At 55.0% G+C, this 22882-nt stretch overlaps 1 protein-coding gene across 6 annotated transcripts in view; it reads right to left on the reverse strand.

The window, feature by feature from the left end:
* The window catches only part of ITPK1 (inositol-tetrakisphosphate 1-kinase), a 164244-nt gene extending 143162 nt beyond the window's left edge, over positions 1-21082 (reverse strand). The window contains exons 1-2 of one of the 6 annotated variants that reach the window (XM_032622608.1): positions 20966-21082; positions 20262-20493 (exon numbers count right to left, since the gene is read on the reverse strand). In XM_032622608.1, the coding sequence (XP_032478499.1) occupies positions 20262-20356 (95 nt within the window). In that variant the 5' untranslated portion in view covers positions 20357-20493; positions 20966-21082. Of the gene's footprint in view, positions 1-20261; positions 20494-20965 lie in introns of those variants that run through there. The other 5 variants (XM_032622610.1, XM_032622611.1, XM_032622612.1 and 2 more) reach the window with 5 other exon arrangements.
* Positions 21083-22882: the final 1800 nt, after the last annotated feature.

Below are 22882 nucleotides of genomic sequence, written 5' to 3' on the forward strand. Positions count from 1 at the left end.
TCCAGAGTCCCTGTCTGAGGACCCCTGACCTCACAGATCACACCTTCCCACGTGCCAGCTCGCTACGTGGACTTCCTTAAATCCACACTCCTCTGTCCAGTGAGCTCCTCCAGACCCTCGAAGACCCAGCGGAAGCCTTCCTGGCTCCTCCTAGACGGAGAAAACTGCCCCCGCCCCCCACCACTACCGCTGTTCCACACATGAGCACAACTAGCTAACCCTTCAAGGCTTCTATCTCCCGCAGCCAGCTGAGCCCCCGGGTGCTCCCAGCTTAGTACCGGCTCTAACCCAGACCCACAGCACCACCGATAACACCACCTCCACAACTTTAATACCATCCGCCTCCCGTTTACCAAGGAACCTGGGATGGGGTACTTCCAACATTTATAAATAAATAAACGCGGCAGGCGGTGAACGACAGGGCTTTACATTCGTTATTTCAACTGACACATCAACCGTGAATGTTAAAAAGTGCTCTGCTTATCCTACAGATGTAGGAACTGAGGCTCAAGAGAAGTTCAACAACAGAGCTAGAAAGTGGCAGAAGCGAGGTTGAAACCCAGGTCCCTCCTTCCAAAGCCGGCTCTGGGCACTTTGTTATTCAGGTGGAGGGAGGGGAGCCCAGGCTGCCCCAAGCATACAGAAGAAGTGTCCCTGTGACTGCCCAGCCAGTAGGACGGCCTGCTCCAGGACACAGTCACACACACACAGGTCCTCGTCCACCTGAAGGCTGAGCACGGCCCCAGGGGCGCAAGGAGCCAATGCTTTTCAGCTGACATTTAACATTCTCAAGAATAATTCGCACAGACAGCCTCAACATCTTGCCCTGGAGCTCTGAACACCGCCCAAAGCTTTCAAAGCGTCATCCATGTTCAAGGGCCATCTTGTGAGGTGATTTGATGGGAGTCTTTGCCGTCCCCTCTCACATAAATAGAACTCAAGCTGCACGCCACAGCGTGGGCAGCCCTGAAGAATCTGGCTCCGCCTCCCTCTCTACTGCTCCCTCCCTCACACCTCACAAGCCTGGCTCCAGCCAAGCCCTCCTCCCTGCTGCTCCACAAACACACCAAGCTCCTTGGCCCTAAGGCACCCCAGGGCCTTTGCACTTACTCCTTCCCCTGCCTGAGATGCTCCAGACTCTCCACAGCTTGCTTCTTTCTGACCAGTCAGGTCACAGAAAGAGTCTCTCCTTTAGAAAGGCCTTCGCTCACCACTCTGGGGACAGTCCCCAGATGGCTTCACATCACTGCTATCACTTCATTTCCTGTTCCCTCCTGAAATCACCCCTTTACCTCACTGGTTGACATGTCTGTTACCCACACACACCTCCCCCCATGGACCAGAGCTCCAAAGGACGAGGCCTTTTCCATCCTGGCCATCCGCACCCTTTGCAATGACTTTGCCGCTGCGACCAAGCCGACAGAGTGGCATTAGGATCACTGCCCCAATTTCACAGACGAGAAAACCGAGGTTCACACAGTTAAGCTCTTTGCCGAAGGCCACAAAGCTAATAAGTCACGGAGTGGATACTGGACCGAGCTGTGTCTCCCAAAATGTCTTCTCTAAGATGTTAACATGTCAAACGCAAAACGCTAAGTCAAAGACAATAAGGTTTCTTTCTGGCAAGATGTCTTAGGATTTCTAATATGCTATTGTGTGTTTTAAATCTCCAGGTATGCACGGCTCCCCAAACTTATGTGACCATGGAATTGCTCGTTGGTGGATTATCTTGTAGAAATCTTACAAGATAATTGTTCTAAAGAATACTTACACATCATCCTTCCTGAAAATCTAGGCCAACTGTGTCAAACAAGCAGCTTTCACCTGGGATCCATAGAACCTTTGCTTCAGAGAGCCTGTGGCATTCTCTGTGTTTTGGTATATGTGTATCATTACATGTCATTTCTTCAGAATAGGATCTATAGCTTTCATCAGAATCTCAAAGATCTCCACAACCTCTAAGAAAGGTTAAGAAGCAACTGTTCTACAGAAACAGGTGATTTATGTGACAGCCTCAATATTTCCCTGAGTAAATTCCATTTTTGTACTAAAAAAAAAGAAAAGAAAAGAAAGAGGTGAAGTTCATTTTTCTCACCCCCTGAATCCGGGTGGGCCTTGAACCTTGTTTGGCCAACAGACTGTGGTGGAGAGACCAGGCCTCCAGAGGCCTTGGAAACACCCATTGTCTTGGACCCCTGCCCCCTGGATAAGAGCACACACCCAGGCAGCCTGCTGGGCGATGAGACACCCATGGCCGGGTCACCCCCATCACCCTGGCTGAGCAGAGGTCAAGCCGCAGAAGCAGAGATCCTGACTGACCAGCCGCTGACCGCAGATACACAAGGGAGCCCAGCCCGAACCGCGGCGCCGAAGAGCAGTGAGCTCACAAGTGGTTACTGTTTAAAGGCGCTATGCTGGTGATGGTCTGTTATTCAACAATAACTGATAAAACTCTTACTTACACGTAATGGAATCAGAAAGGGAAGCAAGGCAATTATATTCACAATGATATCCAATGCAGCATTAGCCACACCAGCAAGAAAACTGGAAATAATCTAACTATTCAATCATAAGATTATAGCTCAATATATCACAGCATAGACACCCAACAGAGCTATCGCATAGCGATGGAAAAGGACCATCGTCTATTGTACTTTATTTTCAGGTGGGGTAACATCATTGGGATTATGTTTTAAGTCCTTAGCATTTTTGCCAGCAGGCGGGGGACAGGGTAGGGAGTGATGACACTTTTATTATCTTTTAAGATATTTGGTTTATGAAAAGGAAAATTAAACTATAAATACATGATCATTATTGATTATGTAAGTCCTTAGCTTTTAAGGATCATACTAAATTACATATGAACTATGGCTGAGATTTTCTTCAAAATAATACGAGGGAAATAAATAAAACAAGATGAGCCATAAGTTAATAACGGTTAATACTTGGTACAGGGGGAGGGAGTTCATTTTATTATTCTTTCTTTTATACATGTTGTAAATGTTCATAATAAAATTTCATAAAAATTTTTAAAAGATCACTCTAAAGACTGTAGTGGGACTTCCCTGGTGGCGCAGTGGTTAAGAATCCACCTGCCAATGCAGGGGACATGGGTTTGAGCCCTGGTCTGGGGAAGATCCCACATGCCGCAGAGCAACTAAGCCCGTGCGCCATAACTACTGAGCCTGCGCTCTAGAGCCCACGAGCCACAACTACTGAACCTGCGCTCTAGAGTCAGCAGACCACAACTACTGAGCCTGTGTGCCACAACTACTGAAGCCCACGCGCCTAGAGCCCGTGCTCCACAACAAGAGAAGCCACTGGAATGAGAAGCCCACGCACCGCAACGAAGAGTAGCCCCCACTCGCTGCAACTAGAGAAAGCCCGTGAGCAGCAGCGGAGAGCCAACGCAGCCAAAAATAAATAAATAAATAAATGAGTTTATTTCTTTATTTTTTTAAAAAGACTGTAGCAACATGGAATTAGTTTACACTACAAGGCTGTGTGCAGAAAGCAAAAATCAAAAAGCTACCCATACAATGTTTTCAACTCTGCAACTTTAGATACAAAAAAGGAACTAGACGTGGTGGGGTGAGGAGTAGAGGAATGATTTGTCTCTTCAAATTTTGCTTTCATGGTGTTACACTGTCTTTACAGAGGACCAAAAATGCCAGGAGAAAAGATGACGTTCTTTCATTTCCTTCAGCTGGGACTCAGCATGAGTGAGGGGCTGGCTGGTGGGGGACCCTACCCAGAAGCACGTGGGGCTGGGAAGGAGGAAGACTCTGATGGAAGCAGCTGAGGAAATCCAGACTTGGCGGAGCTAGAGAGGACCCCCTCCCCCCACCAACCAGCCCCAGCAAGAGTGCTGGGTTAGGAGGTTATCAACCAAGATTGGTCCTTCCCAATTTAAGGGGCCACACCAGCTACCCCTTCCTTTGACCAGTTTTGAGATCACAGATGATATTCAGCTCTCTAAATATTCATCTCTAGGCAGAAAAAAAAATTATTTGGGGAAGAGCGTAAATTATAATCAGATCCCCCATCATGTGTCAGAGACCACCTCCACCAATTCAGCCATCACCTCCTCTGATCCCCCGACCTTCCCAACTGGGTGCTAATGTGCCCATTTTACAGACGAGGAAAAGGAGGCCCATCACCTGCCCCAGGTCAGTCATGCCCTGGGCACTGGGGCTGGGTTCAGGAGCCAGCGGCAGGCCTGGACCGGCACACCTGTTGGCTTCCTTCCAGGCAGCACCTCCACTAAGGGCCACATGTATGTGGGGCAGGAGGTAGAGACCCACACACACTGAGGACCCCCAGCCTTAGATGGATGGCAACCCCTGTACAACCTCTGCCAGGCGAGATGCTACTGACTGTTTGTGTTACCCCAAAATTCATGTTAAAGCCCTAACCCCCAATGTGATGGTATTGGGATGGGGGGGCTTTGGGGAGGTACTTAATGTTAGATGACGTCATGAAGGCAGAGACCCCACAATGGGATTACTGCCCTTACAAGATGAAAAGACCAGAGCTCTCTCCCCGCCACGTGTGGACACAGAGAGAAGGTGGCCATCTATGAACCAGGAAGTGGACCCTCATTGGGAACCAAACTGGCAGGCACCTTGATCTCGGACTTCCCAGCCTCCAGAACTGTGACAAATAAACGCCTATTGTTTACGGTGCCCAGCCTAGGACATTTGTTACGGCCGCCCAGGCAGACTAAGGGAGAAGGTAAACCGTGAGCCCCGGGGCAAGCCTAGAACCCCCAAGAGAAACTGACAAGGGGTCTTTTTCAAGCCTGAGGTTGTACTAAAACAGAAGAGTAAAGCTATGTTCATATATTATTTCCTAGGCAATGACAGTTCAACATCTGTACAAGTATAGAATCACCCATAAGCCGTATGGAACGAAAAAAAACGGTAATTGTATGAGAGCACGGATAATGGCCATCACTGTTTCAGAAACAAAAAAGGGGGCTGTGCCTGTGTGTGTGTGCGCGTACACAAGTGTCCGAGAGGACAGGCGAGAACGTGGTAATACGGCGGCCTCCAGGGCCTGGGGTGAAGTGTAAGGGAGACCGAGTTTTCACTGCATGCTCTTAGGTGTGGTCTAAATTTTGATCACGTACATTATTCTTTTTTAACAAAAGCTTTTTAGTGCTATTCACAAGTCAGATGTAAACCTGCCCACAAGAAACTATGGAATTTTCGTGCAGACAAGTCACTGACCTGCTCCAAACTTGGTTTCTGTTTTCAAGTGCTGTTTTTAATCAGCTGATAAACTGAAATGACCCCTCCTCGCAACCTCACATAACAGACCTGATGAGCTGACAACTCGGGCCCAAACGGCAGTCCGACCAACTAGACCAGAAGTATTCGCTCCCCAGGACCTCCGAGTTGGGGGCCCTCAAGTAGGGACTCTGATTAAGGCCATACAGCTCGACAGTGAGAATGAATGAGACAGACGTGAGCTTCCTGACCCGGCTGCTTCATCATACAGCCCCAGGACGCTACCGGGGGGCTGACAGATGTCAGGCCAGGCCTGCAGTCCACGGCGGCCACAGCAAAGGGGAGGGCCCGGGACAGCCTTCCCTTCCACTGTTTTCCCACCACCACTACCTCTATCTACCTGCCACCAAAGGCCACGCCACTAACAAGAACCGCTGGCCTACGAGAATTGGGGAACACCCAAGTAGAGGCAGCCGGCAGGCAGGGCAAGGGCACTGAGCAGGGCAGCCACCGGCTTCTCAAGGGGTCCTTGCTCCCCCACTGGTTCCAGAAAGGAACCATCAGGGACCAAAACCCCTCACCAGGCCCTACCACCCTGAGCCTTCTCCCGGCCTCCAGCCCTGCCCCTTCGCCAGGGGCCCCCAGGACTGGGGTCCTGAGGTGTGCAGGGCCTGGGTGTGTGGCCACCAGTCACTTCCTCCCCTTCCAGGAGGAACCACTCCCGGCAGGCCTGCTCGGGTGCGGGACAGCAGGCAGGAGAGCCCGCGTCCCGCGCTAATGCTCCCCTCTGCGGGAGGACTGAGCCCCCAAGCCAAAGTTCACAGCTGCGAAATCCCGCAGGCTCCCGGGGAAAAGGCACCTAAACATTCCCCGGTGTGCATGGGGCAGGACCAGACGGCAACAGGGCGACGGCGTGTTTACGTAACGCAAGACTGTTTCACCCCAAACACTCGGTGTCAAAACAGCCTCTGCCCAAGGCCCCAGACCCCATCCCTCAAGGCAGGGTTACATAAGCCCTTCCTCCAGGATGCCCCTGTGTGATCACTGGGCTCAGGGCCCTCAGAATCTGCCTGCGTCCGACTGGCCGTGGGAATGAACCAGCTCGGGTTTGTTTGAGGAGAAAGAGGAAGCTAGGGGCCCAGCTTCAGGCTCTCACTCGTGGAGGTGGCCGTCACTCCCCCGCTGGGAACAGCGCCCCGGCCCCGAAGCCCAGAACCAGGGAGTATCCCCACCTCCCCTGGCTGCCCAGTGGCCAATCCCACTGTCTTCAGGGAAGTCCCCAGCTTCCCGCGTGGGGTCCACCCGGCCCACACGCAGATCACGTGGTAGGGAACGGGGCACTCCCCCGGCCCCAGCACCTGGCTGAGGGACAGCTACGTGTGGCCCAGGCTGACCTACGTCCCAGGTGGAGGTAGGCGCCGAAGCCACCAGCCCGGGTCTGTATCTCAGTCCTGCCACCAACCAGCTGTGACCCTGGGCTAGTTATTTAACCTCTCTGTGCCTTCACTCCTTCTGTTAGGAAACAGGGGTACTGAAAGCCCACACCCTCATGGGGTGTAACGCAGATCAAAGGAGATAACACACAAGGAACTCGGCACTCAGAATAAAGGTCAGTTGTGAGGACTCACCTTGTATCACATGGGCCTGAGAATGGAGCCACACGAGGAAGGCCAGGGATCCAGAGAGACTGGGTCCCGAGGACACCATGAGAGCCCCTGAATCCACCTATACCTGAAGCCAGACCTCTGCATGGAGTTACCACTTACAGGAGCCCCTTTATTACTGAACCCAGTTGGCACTGAGGCTTCTACCAAAACCGAGACACTGCTGCCACTTGCAGAAATCAGTCAGACAATCGCTCTTCTGCTCAGACCATTAACTTCAGCCCAGCAACTCTCCACGTTGGTTGATTGAGAGAGAGAAGCCTGGAGGACACGGCTGCCCCGGCTGCCCCACTGTGTCCTCCGGCAGTGAAGACAGATTTGCAGGCACCTGGCCAGTCCTCAGGTCTCACCCCCAGGGGAGTCCCCATTCCCCCCACCCCAGAACTGTCCATGTCCCATATGGCTACCCGCCCACTCCCCCGCCCTTCCCAGGGGAGCAACCCAAATCCCAAAGAGCTTACCCTTTCAGCATTCCTGGCAAGGTTGGAGGAAGGACAGGAAAGACCACCAGGCTGGGGGTCCTACCCCCAACTGCCTGGGCCCACGAACCAAAAGAACTCATCCTGGACGAGGCGGGGTCTGCCAACAATGGCTCAGAACGGAACAGAAAAGAATAGACCCTGGCCTCACATCCTACCTGCGGTTCCCCAGAAGCCAGAGGAGAAGCACCTGTGGGCTCCAGGGCTCAGAACCAGCACATCGGGCCGATCCCCTGTGTGCACGAACCATCAAGGCTGGACGCTCTGAGCTGCAAATCCTCACCTGCAAGGACCCCTTCTGGCTCCGAGGTTTTGGGAAATTCCTCCTCTCAGATGGCGGACCTCCGCATCTCACCAGCAGGGGAAGTTTACTCTCCATCACCCATGGACACAGAGGGCGTGACTACAGGTTGGGGGAGTGAAGGGCAGCCCTCCCCTGCTTCTGTCAGAGATGGCCTCTGGCCTGAACAAGAAAGGAGCAAGTTTGTGTGCTGAGCCCCTCCTGTGTGCACGCACGAGGCTGACTCTTATCAAGGAGGAAATTAAGGCCCAGAGAGGGGCCAAAACACACCCCGGTCACCCATCCAGTAAGAGGCTGGGTCAGCCTTCCCATCCCACCACTGACCAAGATACACACTGTCCCTGGGACAACACAAGGAATCCAGCACAGCCCTACCTAAGCGGCTTCCGAAACTCAGCTTGCCCATCTTCTTCCCAGATGTGAAGGCTGCTCAGACATAAGGTCCTGGTCAACAGCTCCATCACCCTTTAATGGCTGACTCTGAATAACAGAGTTACCAGTTGCCCACCAAGAGCCAGGCTCTGCGCTACAAAAGACTCAAGCTGCCTCAGCTCCCCCAATCTGCAGAGCTATTCTGCTGCAGGTTGGCAGAAAACTCCCATTTCAGGTATAGAAACGAAAGCCTCAGAGAGGTTAGGTGGCTTGGCCCAAAGTCACACAGCCAGAACCCAGCACCCCAGCCTGCAAGTTCCTGCTCCGGATCTCGAAGCTCTTTCACAAGCATCCCCCCACTTCTGAAGCCGAGGAATGGCTCCAACGAGAATGTTCCCAAGAGCCTTCCAGGCTTTTGGGGTCTTTCCAAGGTGCTTCCAAAACCCTCTACCTTCAGTAGAAAAAGCACCAAGGTTCCCCAAGGTGACCCCAAAAAGGGACATGCATGGCAATTTAAACAGAAGAGTAGGCCATGGGGCCTCATCCACATAGGCTCAGAGGATTTCAAGGGAGGCGCGTGTGAGGCGGGAATGGCAGGCTCCTGGGAATCTGAATGACGCTGTCTGGACAGAGCACGTCGCAAACTGGGCGGCCCAAACTCGGCATCCACAGGACGGACGGCAACGCTGCTGAAAGGTGACTCAGCTGATACCCAGCCTGAGTGGACACCAACGGAGCCAGCACCTAAATTTCCTGACTCCAGGCAAGCCATGCATCCAATTGAAATTGAAAACGAAAAGGAGAAAAGTTAAAAACTAAAGGGCACCGAGGACGGGTCATTAGAAAAGAGCTCAGACAAAAGGAAAGCCATCCTCTCATCCTCTGCCTTCGTTTACAAAGAAAGAAACTCTTAATGGTCAAGGGTTGGAGCTTTAGATTCACAGAAAGTGCTGTTCAAATCGCACCCCCAGGAGTGACCAGCTATGAAACCGGGGGAAGGTCCCTGACCCTGTCTGAGCCTGTTTCCGCGTGTGCACTGGGAGCCTTAAAGCACAGGGTCAGGCCCGTGGCTGGAGCTCCAGAATCGGGAGCTACTGTTATTCCCAGGGCTCAGCTGTTCTCGTAACCCTGGAAATGATGCCACGACATCCACGGCCTCAAGCCACGGACCCCACTGCCCCCCCCCCCATGCCAGGGCAGCCACAGCAGCTCCCCCAAGGGAGTAAGCACATCCCTCACCAGCAGGGACACTGAGGCCCAGAGGCTCAGGCAGCGAGGCTCCGAGCAACCCAACCTCCTTCGGCACAGGCCACGCCTTGCTGCGCCCGGTTCAAAGTGCAGGTGGGGGGCTTGGGGGCTGATTGCGCAAGAAGCTGAACTCCTTCCCCACAGGACCCTGGAGCCCCTGCCCAGACCTGCCCACAGGGAGGCGGGAACAGACCTCTGACAGAATGGCCTGAATTCCTTTGCTTTTCAAGGATCCCACAGTGAATGTTAGGACGTTTAGAATAAAATCTTGAAGAATATAAGCTTTAGCGTCAGCAAGGCCAGGTTCAAATCCAAGCTGCCCCACCTACTAGCTCTGCATCTTCCTTCTGGGCCTCTGTAACACGGGCTGGGGAACAAAGAGGAAACCCCATCCAGAGAGAAACCAGGAGACATTCCTCAGAAAGACGCCCAGGATCCCGGGAGGATGGGAAACAGCACAACAGCCCCTGGGGACTCACACATACCCCACCCCCACACACGCCCCCTTCTCTCCTCTCCAAGGCCCCCCCATCCCCCCTAGAGAACAGAAAGAGAGCCACACACAACCTGCAGCGCCCTGCTACCACCCTCCCCTCCATGGGACCCAGCCCAATGCACTGCGAGGAAGAGCCTTCCGTGGCCCCAGGCCACCCCCGGGGTGCTCACTGCTGCACGGGTCCACAGCACCCAAACTCATCCACCGGGAAGGGGGGTGCCTAGCAACCTGCACTGGGACGAGGGCCCCAGGGAGGGCTCCAGAGGTTTCCACACCCCAGCCCTCAACTGTTGGATAGATAAAGGGTGTGAGGCAGAAATGAAAGCAAAACTGCCACAGGGGCCTCCACTCTGCAGCCACCTACCACCCACAGCCCCTCCCAGGAAGCAGTGAGCTGAGAGGCTGGGGGCATGTCCTGGGCACAGGCGCTGGAGGTCCCCCACACCAGAAAAGGATAGGGGAGCCGGGCAGGGAGGCTCTCTGCCTGCCCTGGGCTGGGGGCTCCACCAGAGATGTGTCAAAGGCCCCAGACCCTGGCCTGGCCGGGTAGGAGGGCATGGGAGGTGGCCCACGGGGAGGGGGAGTCCTGTCACATCCGAAGCACCTGCCATGCTCAGCAGCCCTAGAGGTGGGTGTACTATGCCCGCTTTACAGATGGAGGAGGAGAGGCCTGGGAGGCGAATGGCTTGTCAGTCATCTACAGTCAATCAGGCAAGTCTCGTGCTCCGAGTTTACAGACATCTCACCACCCACCATCCCTCTGGGCCCCATAACTGCACACAGAGGATGCTCAGAAAAGAATGCCTTGATTTTCTTCTGAAACTGGGTATCAGTCCAATGGTACCCAGATGTCACGTTCAAGACGGAGATAAAAGCCACCTGGCAGGGTAGAAGCAGCAGGGTTCCAAGAGTCAGTGAGCCCCGAGGGTGAATCCAAGCTCTGCCACTCACAGCTGAGTGAGTAGGCAAGTCATCACACCTCTCCCCAAGCCTCGGTGTTCTCATCTAGCAAGTGGAGATATGCCATCTTGGAGAGTAGATTCCCGACCTACAATAGTGCCCGGCCCGTGGTAAGTTCTCCCTGTGCTCTGAAATCTGGTATGAGCCACTGATCCAGGAGGGAACAGGAGGGAACTTCAACACAGCCCTTCGGAAGCACGGAAGGCCTCCTGGACAAGCCCCCGGTTCCGGTTTCATGGCTCAGAGGCTCTAAGACCCGAGCAGGCCGGAGCCCGATGAGGAGCCCATGGGTTTGCAGACTAAGCTTCAGAATAAGGCACCGCAGGCTGTATGCTCCAGCCTCTGCCGCGGGCCCCGGCCCAGATGCTCAGCGTGCACCTGGCTGAGCCGGTCTCCCGTGCAAAAACTAGCTCCTCCCCAGCCTCGGGATCCATCTCTAAGGAACTTCAGTGCAAACCAGCAGCCAGAGGCGAGACATCTTTAAAAGGGGAAACAGGACTGCCCGAAAGGTAGCAACCAGCAGGCAGGGAAGCTGGGTGGGCAGTCTGGTGCCCCTGCCTTGCCCCCCTCCCGTGTGATGAGGCTCAAACGAGGCAGCAGAAGGCGAGTGCCTCACCAGAGTTTCTCAGGGTGGGCTCCGGGGAACACGAGTCCCGCACAGGGACTCCGGGAACAGACCAGCCTGGGAACCTTTACATCCCAGATGCCCTCCTAGAAAGCCCCTGTCCCAGAGAAGCCCCACAGTAAGGAAGTTGCTTTCGCCTGTTTAACTCGGCGTCAAACGTGCCTGATGGTTCGGGGGTGAGGCCTAGTAACACTGTTTGGGAAATGACAGTGTCCATTTCCCAGAAGAATCAGCAGGGCACTTGTTAAGAGGAGGCTCCCAGACCCTTTCCCTGGAGAATTTTAAGGGGGAGTGGGTGGACTCAAGGATACGTTTTTCCCTGGTGCCCTCAGTGCTTCTTTTGTTGGGCGAGTTCAGCAAACACTGGCCTGGAGGAAGGTAAATGAGTGTAAAAGAGAGCAAGCATCCTTCCCCCAACTCCCTGGGCACCTGAGGCCTAACCTGAGCTTTAGGAAAGGTCAGCTGGCCTAGAGCCTACCAGGGCCATAGGGTCCCCCACCCATCCTCGCCCCAGCCCCCCAAAGCCCAGAACTGCTCATTCCTGAACACAAAGTCTGGACTGAACGAGGCCAGAGGGGAGCATCTGTCCTCCTGTCTGGCCCCCAGAGCACAGCTGCACCCTCAGGTGGAGGAAGGTTCCAGGGCCACCCCCCTGGTCCCCTGTCACACTGTCAGGGAACCATGCTACTGCAGGACACCCTGCTGCCTCCTTTGACCACTGCCTGTCTAATGTGGAAACTGGCCTGCTCTTCCCTAGACGGCTGCCCCCGGTCCTCAGGGAACCCAGGGCCATGGCAGAGGCAGGCCAGGGCGTGTGAGCTCCGGGCAGCAGACCCCACCCGCCCTGTAGCTCTTTAGCTCCTAGAGGAACAGGCACTCGGCCCTCATTAAATGTCACCTCCTCAGAGAGGCCTTCTCTGACCACATAGTGCTGAAGTGGCTGCAGCCGCTCCTGTCATGGCTTTCCCCTCTGCAGGCTTCCCGGCTCTAGTTCTACCTTGCCGCGTTTTAAATGTATCTGTGGGCTGGTTTCCCTTCATCTCCTTACCAGGCGCAGGGGGGCAGGGACCGGCACCGGCACCAGGCAAGCCAGGGTGGATGCTCGGGCCTTGCTGAGTGAATGAAGGAATGAAGGAATGAAGCCAACGGTCTCCTCCCTGACCTGGGACCTACCACCTCCACCCTGGGTCTTCCTTCCTGGCCCAGAGCACTCCAGAGTCACAAGGAGCTTTGGCTGAGTCACAGGGACACAGAAAAGGCTTCCAAAACCCGCCAGTCAGTTCCTTCATCCACTAACAGATGCTCTCTTGAGCCCCTACTGTGTGCCCTGGTACAAGCACTGGGGCTTCAGCAGGGAACACAACTGTCAAAGTCTCGACCTTTATGGAACCAACCTTCCAAAGGAGAGACAGACAATGGGCAGAGGGAAAGAACACGGGCAGCCAGGGGGCACTAAGGGTTTAGGATCCTGAGCAAAAGGAAAGAAAAACCGGCATCTCCCAGAAGCTATCTTTGGGAGGGACTTTGGCCTGTGTGTCCTGCTTCTCCCTCCGGGGCAGCTGGCGGCTTAGCAGAGTCTACCCAGCGGGTTCTGACGGCAGGGCTGCTGGGAACACCGAGGGCAGTTAACAGGGTGGGCACCCCGCACCCACGGGCCTGGGAGGGAAGGGGACAGGAGTCCGGGGATCCTTCACGGAATGATTCTCAAATCGGCACAGCCAGTGACAGATCCACCCCCCTGAGCCCTAAAAATGAGGCACCCCCAGGAGCTGTCAGCCCGTCAGGCCGACGCAATCCTGCCCATGAGGCCCAGCTGGGGAGGCACAGGCCACAAGGGCAGCTGCTTTCTGAGGGCAGCTGGAAGCAGGCAAGACAAAGCAGCAGGCGGAATTCAAACAGCCCAATGGGAACGGCCTCATTCACGGCTCCAGAGGAAGCGCTGTTTGAAAAGAGGCTTCAGCAGGCAGCGGGGAGGGCGCGCTGGTCTTGGAGTGGGGCGAGGGCCCCCTCCCCTGACCCCTACCACATCCCGCTGTGTCGCCTTGGACAAGCTGCCGCACCCTGCCTGGGCTTCCCTGGAGAGCATGGCACTCTCCCCTAAGCAGGCCACACACCCAGGCTGGGTCCCTGAGGGCCAGCGGAGGGGGAAAGGTCGGGATGGGCCCCATTCATGCACCAAGAGGGAAGGGGTTTAAGACCTCGGCTTTGCCAGGGAGGGAGTAGGTGCTCAGTTCCTGAATGATGATTTGCTTTCTAAATGAATCTTACTTTCTATAAAGGAGGTACCAGAACATTCCCTCAAAAAGCTAGCTTACCAGCTGAATTCAAAATACAAGTAGGAACAGAAACCCCATTTACATCCAACTGTTCAGGAACTGCACTTATACGGCACTTCACTAAGCATTTACTGAATGCCCCAAACCTGCGAAATCACGAGGGGCAAATAACCCATGGAGGCAGCAGGGCCCAGGGGTTAGGATGGGAGGCCCCAGCCTGATGCACAAGTGGGCCCAGCTCACGTGTGCCCCACGCCTGCCCAAGCACAGCCAGAGCCGCCTACACGAACTCAATCTCACCGTCATAAGAGAAATGCAAACCAAAAGTGCCATTTCTCACCCGTGTGTGTGGCCAAGATCAGAAATATCTGTCCACGAGCTGTGCTGGGGAGGGTGTGCGTGACAGGCCCTCCCATGCGTTGTCATCTGTGAGCAGTGCCCTGTCCTGGTGAGTGGTTTCAGAACTGCCACGAAAAAGTAAAATGCCTCTGCCCTTTGACCCAGGGCTCACTCATCTAGCAATGAGCACTCAGGCGATGGGGCAGAGCACTCCCTGCCCCACTGTCCGCACCGGCAGAAGCCAACCACAGGGCAAGAAATACGGTCCACTGTTCTAAGATCTGGACCCCAGAGCCGTTAAAGAAACGAGGCAAGTGATACAGAACTGTCTCCAAAGAGGCAGTGATGTTCAATTTCTCTAAGACACGGTGTTCCGTGAAAGGAGCCGAGGGCAGAACGATATGGGCAGAAGAGACCCCCACACACACGCTCCCTGTGTTTTGCACAAAACACCCCGAGAGAGGGGGCAGGGGCAATATAGGAGTAGGGGATTTTTTTTAATAAAGGTTATTATGGGATTATATCAAATCATATGTGTGAAACTTGTGAAAGTTGTAAAGCACTACAGAATTTCAAGAATCTTTCATTCAATTAAAAAAAAAAAAAAAGTTAAAAAGGAAAAAAAAAAACACCTCCAGAGAAAGAGACTGCCAAGAACACATGTCCCTGAGTGACCGGAACTCAAGAACAAGAAGGAAACGGACTGACTTTTCATTGTGTATTTTGAGTCCTTTTCATTGTGTATTTTGACTCCTCTGGGTTTTATTTTAACATATGCATGTATTTAATATTCAAAAAGATAAAACAATAAATGTTAATGAATAACAGCACCATTATTGCTCATGGAGACTCGGCATTTTCAGGAAACCCAGCACAACCTCCTCTTGAATCTCAGAACTTAAAAAAAAGGGAAGTATCATCTGGCATTAATGTAATTTTCTCAGGCTCCCCATCCATAAAATAGGTGAGGACAGCAGCCCCGCCCCCCAAGGGGCTGTAAGAGTCCCACAGGCCGGGTGTGAAGGGAGATGCTGGGAGGCACCAGGCAGGGTAGCCCCTCCTTAGCCGTGCCCGCCGGACCCACACACACCTCACACCCAGGCAGGATGAGCAGTTAGCATCCCTCCCGGACTTCAGGGTCACTCAAAAACTGCCCAGGCCGGGGACACTCGACCTGCAAATGCCAAAGATCTGGGAACAAAAAGGCATTCGTGGGCGGAAGCCCACTCCCCCCTCACCAAGGACGGCAACCACCGTTCACAGAGCTCCAGGCACGGTATGCACCTGCGTACGGACATTTTTAAGGCTCATAACCCTGAGCTAACACTGTCATTATCCTCGCTTTAAAGATGAGGGCACTGAGGCACATGCCCAGGGTCACATGGGTGGCCTGTTGTAGACCCAGGCCTGGGACCCAGGCAGGCTCATCCACAGACAGCAGCGCCCAGATGGCCGTCTTCTCCCGTGGGAAGCCCAGTTTGCTCCCTCGGAAGCTGTTGGAAGGTGTTTACTTGCAAGGCTGGGTATGGACAGTCCCGATGCACAGCTGCAAAGAAAACCTAAGTCAGCACCTCTCCCCACCCCCACGCCCCCAAAACGGTGCCAGATCCAGACACGAAGACAAACAGAAAAATACCCACTCACAGACCAGCAGCACTTAACCTAGGAAAAGGTTCTCCTTCCTCCCCACTATGAATCTCCCAAAAGAATCCCGGCACAGAATAATGCTAAACCATCCCAGCAAAAACGAACCTTCTGGATTCCTTCATTTAAAGAAAGGAATGGGGACTTCCCTGGCAGTCCAATGGTTAAGACTCCGCACTTCCACTGCAGGGGGTGCAGGTTCGATCCCTGGTCGGGGAACTAAGATCCCACGTGTCGCGCAGCAAAAAATAAAAGAAAATAAAAATAAAGACAGGAATATAGGCCCTGAGGGGCCCTGAGGGGAAGGGACGGCCTGGGGGTACCCTGGAGGCCAGGGTACTGTTAACACCAAACTCCCAGCTCCCTCCTTCTGGAGCCTCCAAGAGCCCAGGCCTAAGCTGGGCAAAGAACTTCTTAATAAACAAGGCAGCCACATCCCCAGGTGTAGAGACCTGGGGTCTGGGCTCAGGGAAGCCCTCCACTCTGAATGCAATTCCCTCATATGCCCCAAGCCTCAGTTTCCCCATTCTGCCACCCTGAGCTACAGGGAGGATGACGTGAGATGAGGTTCCAGGAAGGATGATGTGAGATGAGGTTCCAGCATTAAAGTCAGGTAGGGCTTCCCTGGTGGCGCAGTGGTTGAGAGTCCTCCTGCCGATGCAGGGGACATGGGTTCGTGCCCCAGTCCGGGAAGATCCCACATGCCGCGGAGCGGCTGGGCCCGTGAGCCACGGCCGCTGAGCCTGCGTGTCCGGAGCCTGTGCTCCACAACGGGAGAGGCCACAACAGTGAGAGGCCCGCGTACCACAAAAAAAAAAAAAAAAAAAGTCAGGTAACACGACAGTAAAGACAGACAGAGGTTCACCCACGTTCTACACCAAAATGCTTTGTGATGTCCTGTGCCTTTCTACCACCTCCTGCAACACAAGTTCAGCCGCAGGAAAGAGGAGTGGGGGTGTGAGGCGTTGGAGGGCTGACACAGAAAACGCGGACAAAGGGAACCAGGTCAGCCAGCCTTTCCACACGGGGCACTGTGGAGAACTAAGAAAACTAAAAATTAAAAAATCACCCAACATGCACTTCCCTGGTGGCACAGTGGTTAAGAATCTGCCTGCCAGTGCAGGGGACACGGGTTCGAGCCATGGTCCGGGAAGATCCCATATGCCGCGGAGCAACTAAGCCTGTGCGCCACAACTGCTGAGCCCGCGGGCCTAGAGCCCGTGCTCCACAACAAGAGAAGCCACTGCAATGAGAAGCCCGCTCACCGCAACTAGAGAAAGCCCGCGCACAGCAATGAAGACCCAACGCAGCAAAAAAAAAAAAAAATTACCAGACATTTCCAACTAACAGCTTTACTTCTCTGCTCCCCACCTGAAGTTCCTTCTGGACTTCTCAAAAAGGCACAAAGGGAGATGTGAGGGAGCTGCAAGCGTGCTCCAGTGTGAGGGGAAGGGGAAGGGAGGTAGGAGGGTAAGAGAACACCAGAGCCGTCCCCGTGGAGAGGGAAGACACGCAGGAGAGGGGCGGGAACAAACAGTGCCACGAAAAACAAGCTGAGTCAAGGCCCATCTGTCGAGGAGCCAGAAAGCCCATCCCATCGAGGTGCACCAGGGTCCAAAGGGTTGGCCCTCACGCCTGCTAAGGTGTCCCAGCGGGACCTGCTCAAACGGCCCACGGATGCCTGCAGCGGGTGATGACCCTCAGAGAGCAGACATTACACCTGCTGAGGTCACATCTCAGCCTTGCAAGGAAGTGTCTCCAAGACAAAACGGCAGCAGCTGGACCCCGTGAAGATAATGAGGGGGTCCGCCCAACTGTCGGAGATGCCCAAGGAGAAAGGACTTGCTTTCCGTGTGGGTCTCAAGGTGCCCAGGTTGGATCCATTCTAGAAATTGAACAAAAGGAACAAAAGTATGGAGGCTGCTCCGTCTCATGCCATATCCCCGTCTGTAAAACAAAGGGGCTGGGGGGACTTCCCTGGCGGTCCAGTGGTTAAGACTCGGCGCTTCCATTGCAGGGGGCACGGGTTTGATCCCTGATTGGGGAACTAAGATCCCGCAAGCCGGGCGGTGTGGCCAAAAAAAACAGGGGCATGGGAGCGGTGGGGGTCAGGGTGGGGGGGCTGGTGAGATGATCTCCCACACCCCTTCCTGCTCTAAGATTTTTACAAGGCCTGACTGACATTCGACTAAACAAACAACTCATCCCGATCCACTCAGGTCATCCTCTCTGCCACTGCCACTGCCCCAAACATTCGGAGCAGAGCCTCAAGCCATTTTCAAACATCTCTGGACTTCTTAACTATGGAACTCACAGACAATTCATCACCCACCCAAATGGGAGCGCTGCACCCCCGGATTGTGAAAGTCAAACACATGACAATGTCCATCTACACCCCCTTCTCGGCCACTGAAACTGCACCAGCATTCACATCAAACACGAGAGCAGCAAAAGACTCCGGCCACTCTCTCGAGGGTGGGAGTGTTTTGCACCCAGTACAAAAACGCGGCCACCAGGGGGCGCTGCCCTGAAAGTAATAAAGGAGAGAAGAAACAGAAAAATTCTTTTTGGTGTTTTCTTTTCCTTCCCAAGCTTAAGTGACAAAATATCTAAAGCACCCCTGATGAAAACACAAAGTGGGTTTCCTGAGGTTCTAGAATGACCCAGATGTTTCCCTTCCTCTCTTTGAAGCCCATTTGGCCAGAAGAACGCAACTAGACTTTGAACACAATAACCCCTTCAGAGAAATCAACACTCCGTTCTGGATTTCCCCCAGAACGGTTGACATCACGGCTTGCCCTGAAGCCCCCTCTTTAAAGACAGGAGGGTCCACGGGGAGGGAAAGCCAATCCGCAAGTCCAGCCTGAGGACCCAGCCACAAGTCTCGGCTGGAACTGTTTTGCGAGAGCCTCCTAATTACCAAGCAAAACATACCAACCAGATGACAAGCCTCATGCTTTAAGCTGCAGACACAGGATGACACAAATACAGAGAGACCTCAGGAAAAAGGGTGCAAGGTATCAGTGGGGATTTCCCAAGTCTTAGATGACTGCAGGGGGAGCTCGGGCACCTAACACCAGCACCAGACTTCGAGAACACGTCAAAGGGGCTTCTCCACATTTCTTCAGTGTCTAGGGCACATTTTCCACAAGTGTGCGTATCTGCGGTGCAATGTTCAAGTGCCCCTTTTTGACGCTGCAAAAGTCTTCAGACCCACTTTCAAAGCTCTGGCTGCAAGTTCCTCCCGGTTTCCTTGTGAATTCCCTGGCCACTCGGCATGCCCTACTGACCATGAAAAGCTTACTTTCTCCTGGGGAAGCCAGCATGAGAGAAGGCAGCCAACTCCATCCCCAGACCAAGGGATGCAGAGCCAGGAGCTGTTTTATACAAGGTGCGCCCCTCTGGCGGTGGGGAGAAGAGCTCCTGGGCGGCTGGAACAAGGCAAAGAAGCAACAGGCCCGGGGGACAGGCATGAGGGGCACAGAGGTACTGCCAGGCCAGCCTGCGCGGGCCAGCTCAGACTGGCCACTTGCTCCGCACACCAGGAGATAAGGAAACCCAATTGTTCAATTCATCATTATGTTTGGTGACCCAACAGGGACAAAAATGCAAGTGGGACCCATTTTCGAGAATCAAACCTACCAAGTGGAGACACTGCATAACAAAAGGGTTTTCCCCCTAGAGTTTGCAAAAGGCTTGAGGAGCTTGATTCTCTCAGGCTTTCACTGAGAGCAGGATTTAACTAACAGCTTCTCAGAGGCAAAGCCACCGTGGTGGAACAAGGTGAGGCATACCTGACCCAAGACTGGATGCATCTGTAATGGACTAAGAATGCAATCTTATTAAACACCAGGAGTCTCCCCCACTGAGGACCAGCATGGGGAGGTGGGGCGGGGGGGGGTGTGGAGCCCAGAGGGAGAAAGGCCATTCTACACCGCAAGCATCTACCCAGCACCTCCTCTGCACCAGCCACTCCCTAGCTGTGGGACCCGGGGCCAGGTACCCCATCTCTCTGCAGATGGATTCCCCTTCTTAGACACGTGGCCCTGAATCACCAACCCAGCCAATTCCCAAGGCTGGTGCGAGGCTCTAATGAGACAGCAAATCACATACATGCCAAGTATTGCTAGTCGCTTCAAAGAGGCTTAATCCAGTGACATGCAATGACAGCTTCTTGCAAAGAGAGCTGCACCGGCGGGGCACATAGTAGGTGGTCCGCAAACATACAAACACTGGTGCCCTTCTCCATGAAGGGAAGCGGACGAAGGAAAAAAAACACTCCAGTCCAAAAGTAACCTCCAGCCACAGGCAGACAGCGTGGACCCCCCGATTTCCCAGGTCCCTCTGCCACCTTTAGCAGCGCTCCCACCGTGCCCTGGGGAGCCAGGGGTCTCCCCACCCGGGGTCCCAGTGCACCTGAGAGCCCTGGTCCGTGCCACACCGCCCATACTGGCCACTGCTTCTCTCGAACACAGCCGGCGGCCACCACCGCCACCTGGCTACTCGGACTCAGTGTCCCCGCGAACCGCTCCTTTCCGTTTCTCTCTAACCTCCCAAAACAGCCGCCGAGGCTGAACTGGGCTCAGGCCGGGGGTCCCCGGACGCCGGAGCCCCGTCTCTCCATACCTGCACAGCTCGGCGAAGGCCTGGAAATTCAGCTTCTTGATTTTCTTCTCGCTCAGCCAGTAGCCAACTCTCTTCCCTTTCAGAAAGGTCTGCATCTTCCTTTTCGGGCGGGGAGCTGGGGTCCGGAGGAAATCGCCCACAGGCCGAGTCTGGCGGCCCCGCGCGCGCCGCGAGCTTGCGGGCACCTCCTCCCGGCGGCGGGGACGCGGAACGGGGCTACGGGCGCGCAGTCCTGCCGGGAGGGGCGGGCCGGGGCGGGGCGGGCGCCCAGGCGGAGGGAGCGGCGCTCAGCGCGGCATTCCACTGGCTGCAGCCGCGTCGGGGCCGCCCGCGCCGCCGCCGCCCACGCCCCCGCCGCCAGCCGGGCTCCCGGCGCGCAAGTTCGCGAGCGCCAGGCCGGGCCGGGGAGGAGAGGAGGGAGGCCCTCCCTCGCCGGCGCCGCCCAGCCCACCGCCCTCCCGGCGCTCGGGACCGAGAAACACGCCCTCCAGCGGCGGCCACGGCGGATCGCCCCCGCGCTCTGGCTGCGCGCCGCCTCCGAGTTCCTCCTCGTCTCCCTCCCTCTCGCTCTCGCCCGCGGTCCCCACTCCGAGTCCCCGGCGGCGCGTTCGGCCGATCCGACCCGGGCGCGTGCCCTTCCCGGCGCGCTCGGACCCCGGCGTGGCGCACGCGGCCGCCCGCTCCCCCCGCCCAGTCGTCCTCACCCACCGCTGCCGCCACTTCCTCCTCGTCCCCGTCCTCGGCCTAGCCCGCAGCCCGCCGGCGCCGCCGTGCTGACCCGGCCGGGCGGCCCGCTGGACCCCGCCGGGGCGGAGGAAGCGCGGCCGCGCCGGCCGCTAGGGGGCAGCACCGCCCGCCGCCTCTTAAAGGCGCCGCGCCTTCCCCCGCCTAGTCCTTTGGTGCGTGTTTGTGTCGAGGCTCTGGCTGTTGAACTTGGGGACTGAGGGCGCGGGACTGAATTTAGGGCAGCCCTTCCCAAGTGCTTTTACTTTTTAAAGAAGCGAGAGGAGTCGTGGTGTGGGCATTTTCTGCTTGTCCTTTGGGAGTGATCGAGCCACTGAGTTTCATTCATCAAAAGCATCTCTGTACCCCCAGCACTATTCAGTCCCAACTGCTGCAGAGGGCGCGGGAGGATGGGGGCGCGGGGGGGGGGCGCGGCGGATGCAGGCAATAAATGAGATCATCTGTCTTCCCCGGAGGAGACAGACCCAGGCCCAGGATGGGGGCCCCTAGGGTGGGGACATGAACACCCAGGGGCCTTCTCAGGCTTAGGAAGTTAACCACCAATCACACTCTGGGCCCCCTCCAACGGAGGGGGTGAGAGGAGAGACTAGAAGTATCAGGGATCAGGGTGGGACACTCCCAGAAGACACTTTCCTTTCAGGGTGCAGGGCGGCCGCAGCCTCAGCGCTCTTGATTCATTAACCCCACCCTGCCTGCCCAAGCCCTGTGAGGCGGTAGGGAAGCATCCTGCCTTCAAAGAGCCTGAGAGAAATGGGCATCTCTCCCCAGGCCCCGGCAGAAAAAATGAATGGGGGGTGGGAGGGGTCTCAGATTTTCAGGGAAGACATTTAAGCTGACCTTGAAAAATAAGGAGGATGTTGACGGGCCTGAGAAGGGGGAATAGCTTGAATAGAGGCAGGGAGAAATGGAAAACAAAGTTGTTAGGGGTGACAGACTCTCCTTGACCAAACTGGAGCTCATTCTTTAAGGCCCAGCCCTAGGCTCCTGCCTTCTTCCCCTAATTACAGCTTCCCCCATCCTTCTTCCTGCAGGGCTTCCCAGTTGCAACCAGGTGAAGCTTGTCCACACCTGACTCGGAGTGAGCACACAGGTCCTCTGTGTCCACCTCTCAGCTAGCTCCACCCTTCCCCCATCTCCCCTCCCCTTGCACCCCTGCTGGGTGACCTTGCAGTCCACTCACCCTCTCTGGGCCTCAGGTCCTCCCTCTTACCTTAGGAGGTAAGCCCTGCCTCATGAGAGCACTTCAGGCTGCAAAAGACCAGTGGCTATGAGGTCTAAAATGTATGGTGTTATGAGGGGGTGTGGTGCAGAGTGGGGACAGAAGGAGAGGAGAGACGTCTCTCGTTGAAATGGGAAGAACAGTCTTTGGCTTTAGAAAGACCTGGCTTGAGGTGGTGGCGGGGGTGGGGTGGGGGGGTCCTAGTTCAGTTCCTCCCAGCTTGGACAAGTCACTTAAGTCCTGCCTCTGAGCTCTGGGTGGAGAAAGTAATGCTTGCCTTAAAGAATTGTGGTGAACCTGAGAAATATTTGGGGAGGATTAAGACAGGGTATTCGACTGGTCCTCAGCAGGTCATCAGACATGGGGCTTGTTACTGTCTCACCCAAGGACTCTTCTTTTTAAACTGAAGTATAATTGACTTGCAATATTATATTAGTTTCAGGTGTACAACATAATGATTCAGTAAATTCCGAATTGATCACCATGATAAGTCTAGTTACCATCTGGCACCGTACAAAGTGATTACAATATGATGGACTATATTATTGACTACATTCCCTGTGCTGTTATTTATTTTAGAGCTGGAAGTTTGTCCCTCTTAATCTCCGTCACCTATTTTGCCCATTCCCCGCCCCCTCCCTGCAACCACAACTTTGTT

The sequence above is a fragment of the Phocoena sinus genome, chromosome 2, assembly GCF_008692025.1.
Source record: "Phocoena sinus isolate mPhoSin1 chromosome 2, mPhoSin1.pri, whole genome shotgun sequence".
Taxonomy (NCBI): Eukaryota; Metazoa; Chordata; class Mammalia; order Artiodactyla; family Phocoenidae; genus Phocoena; species Phocoena sinus.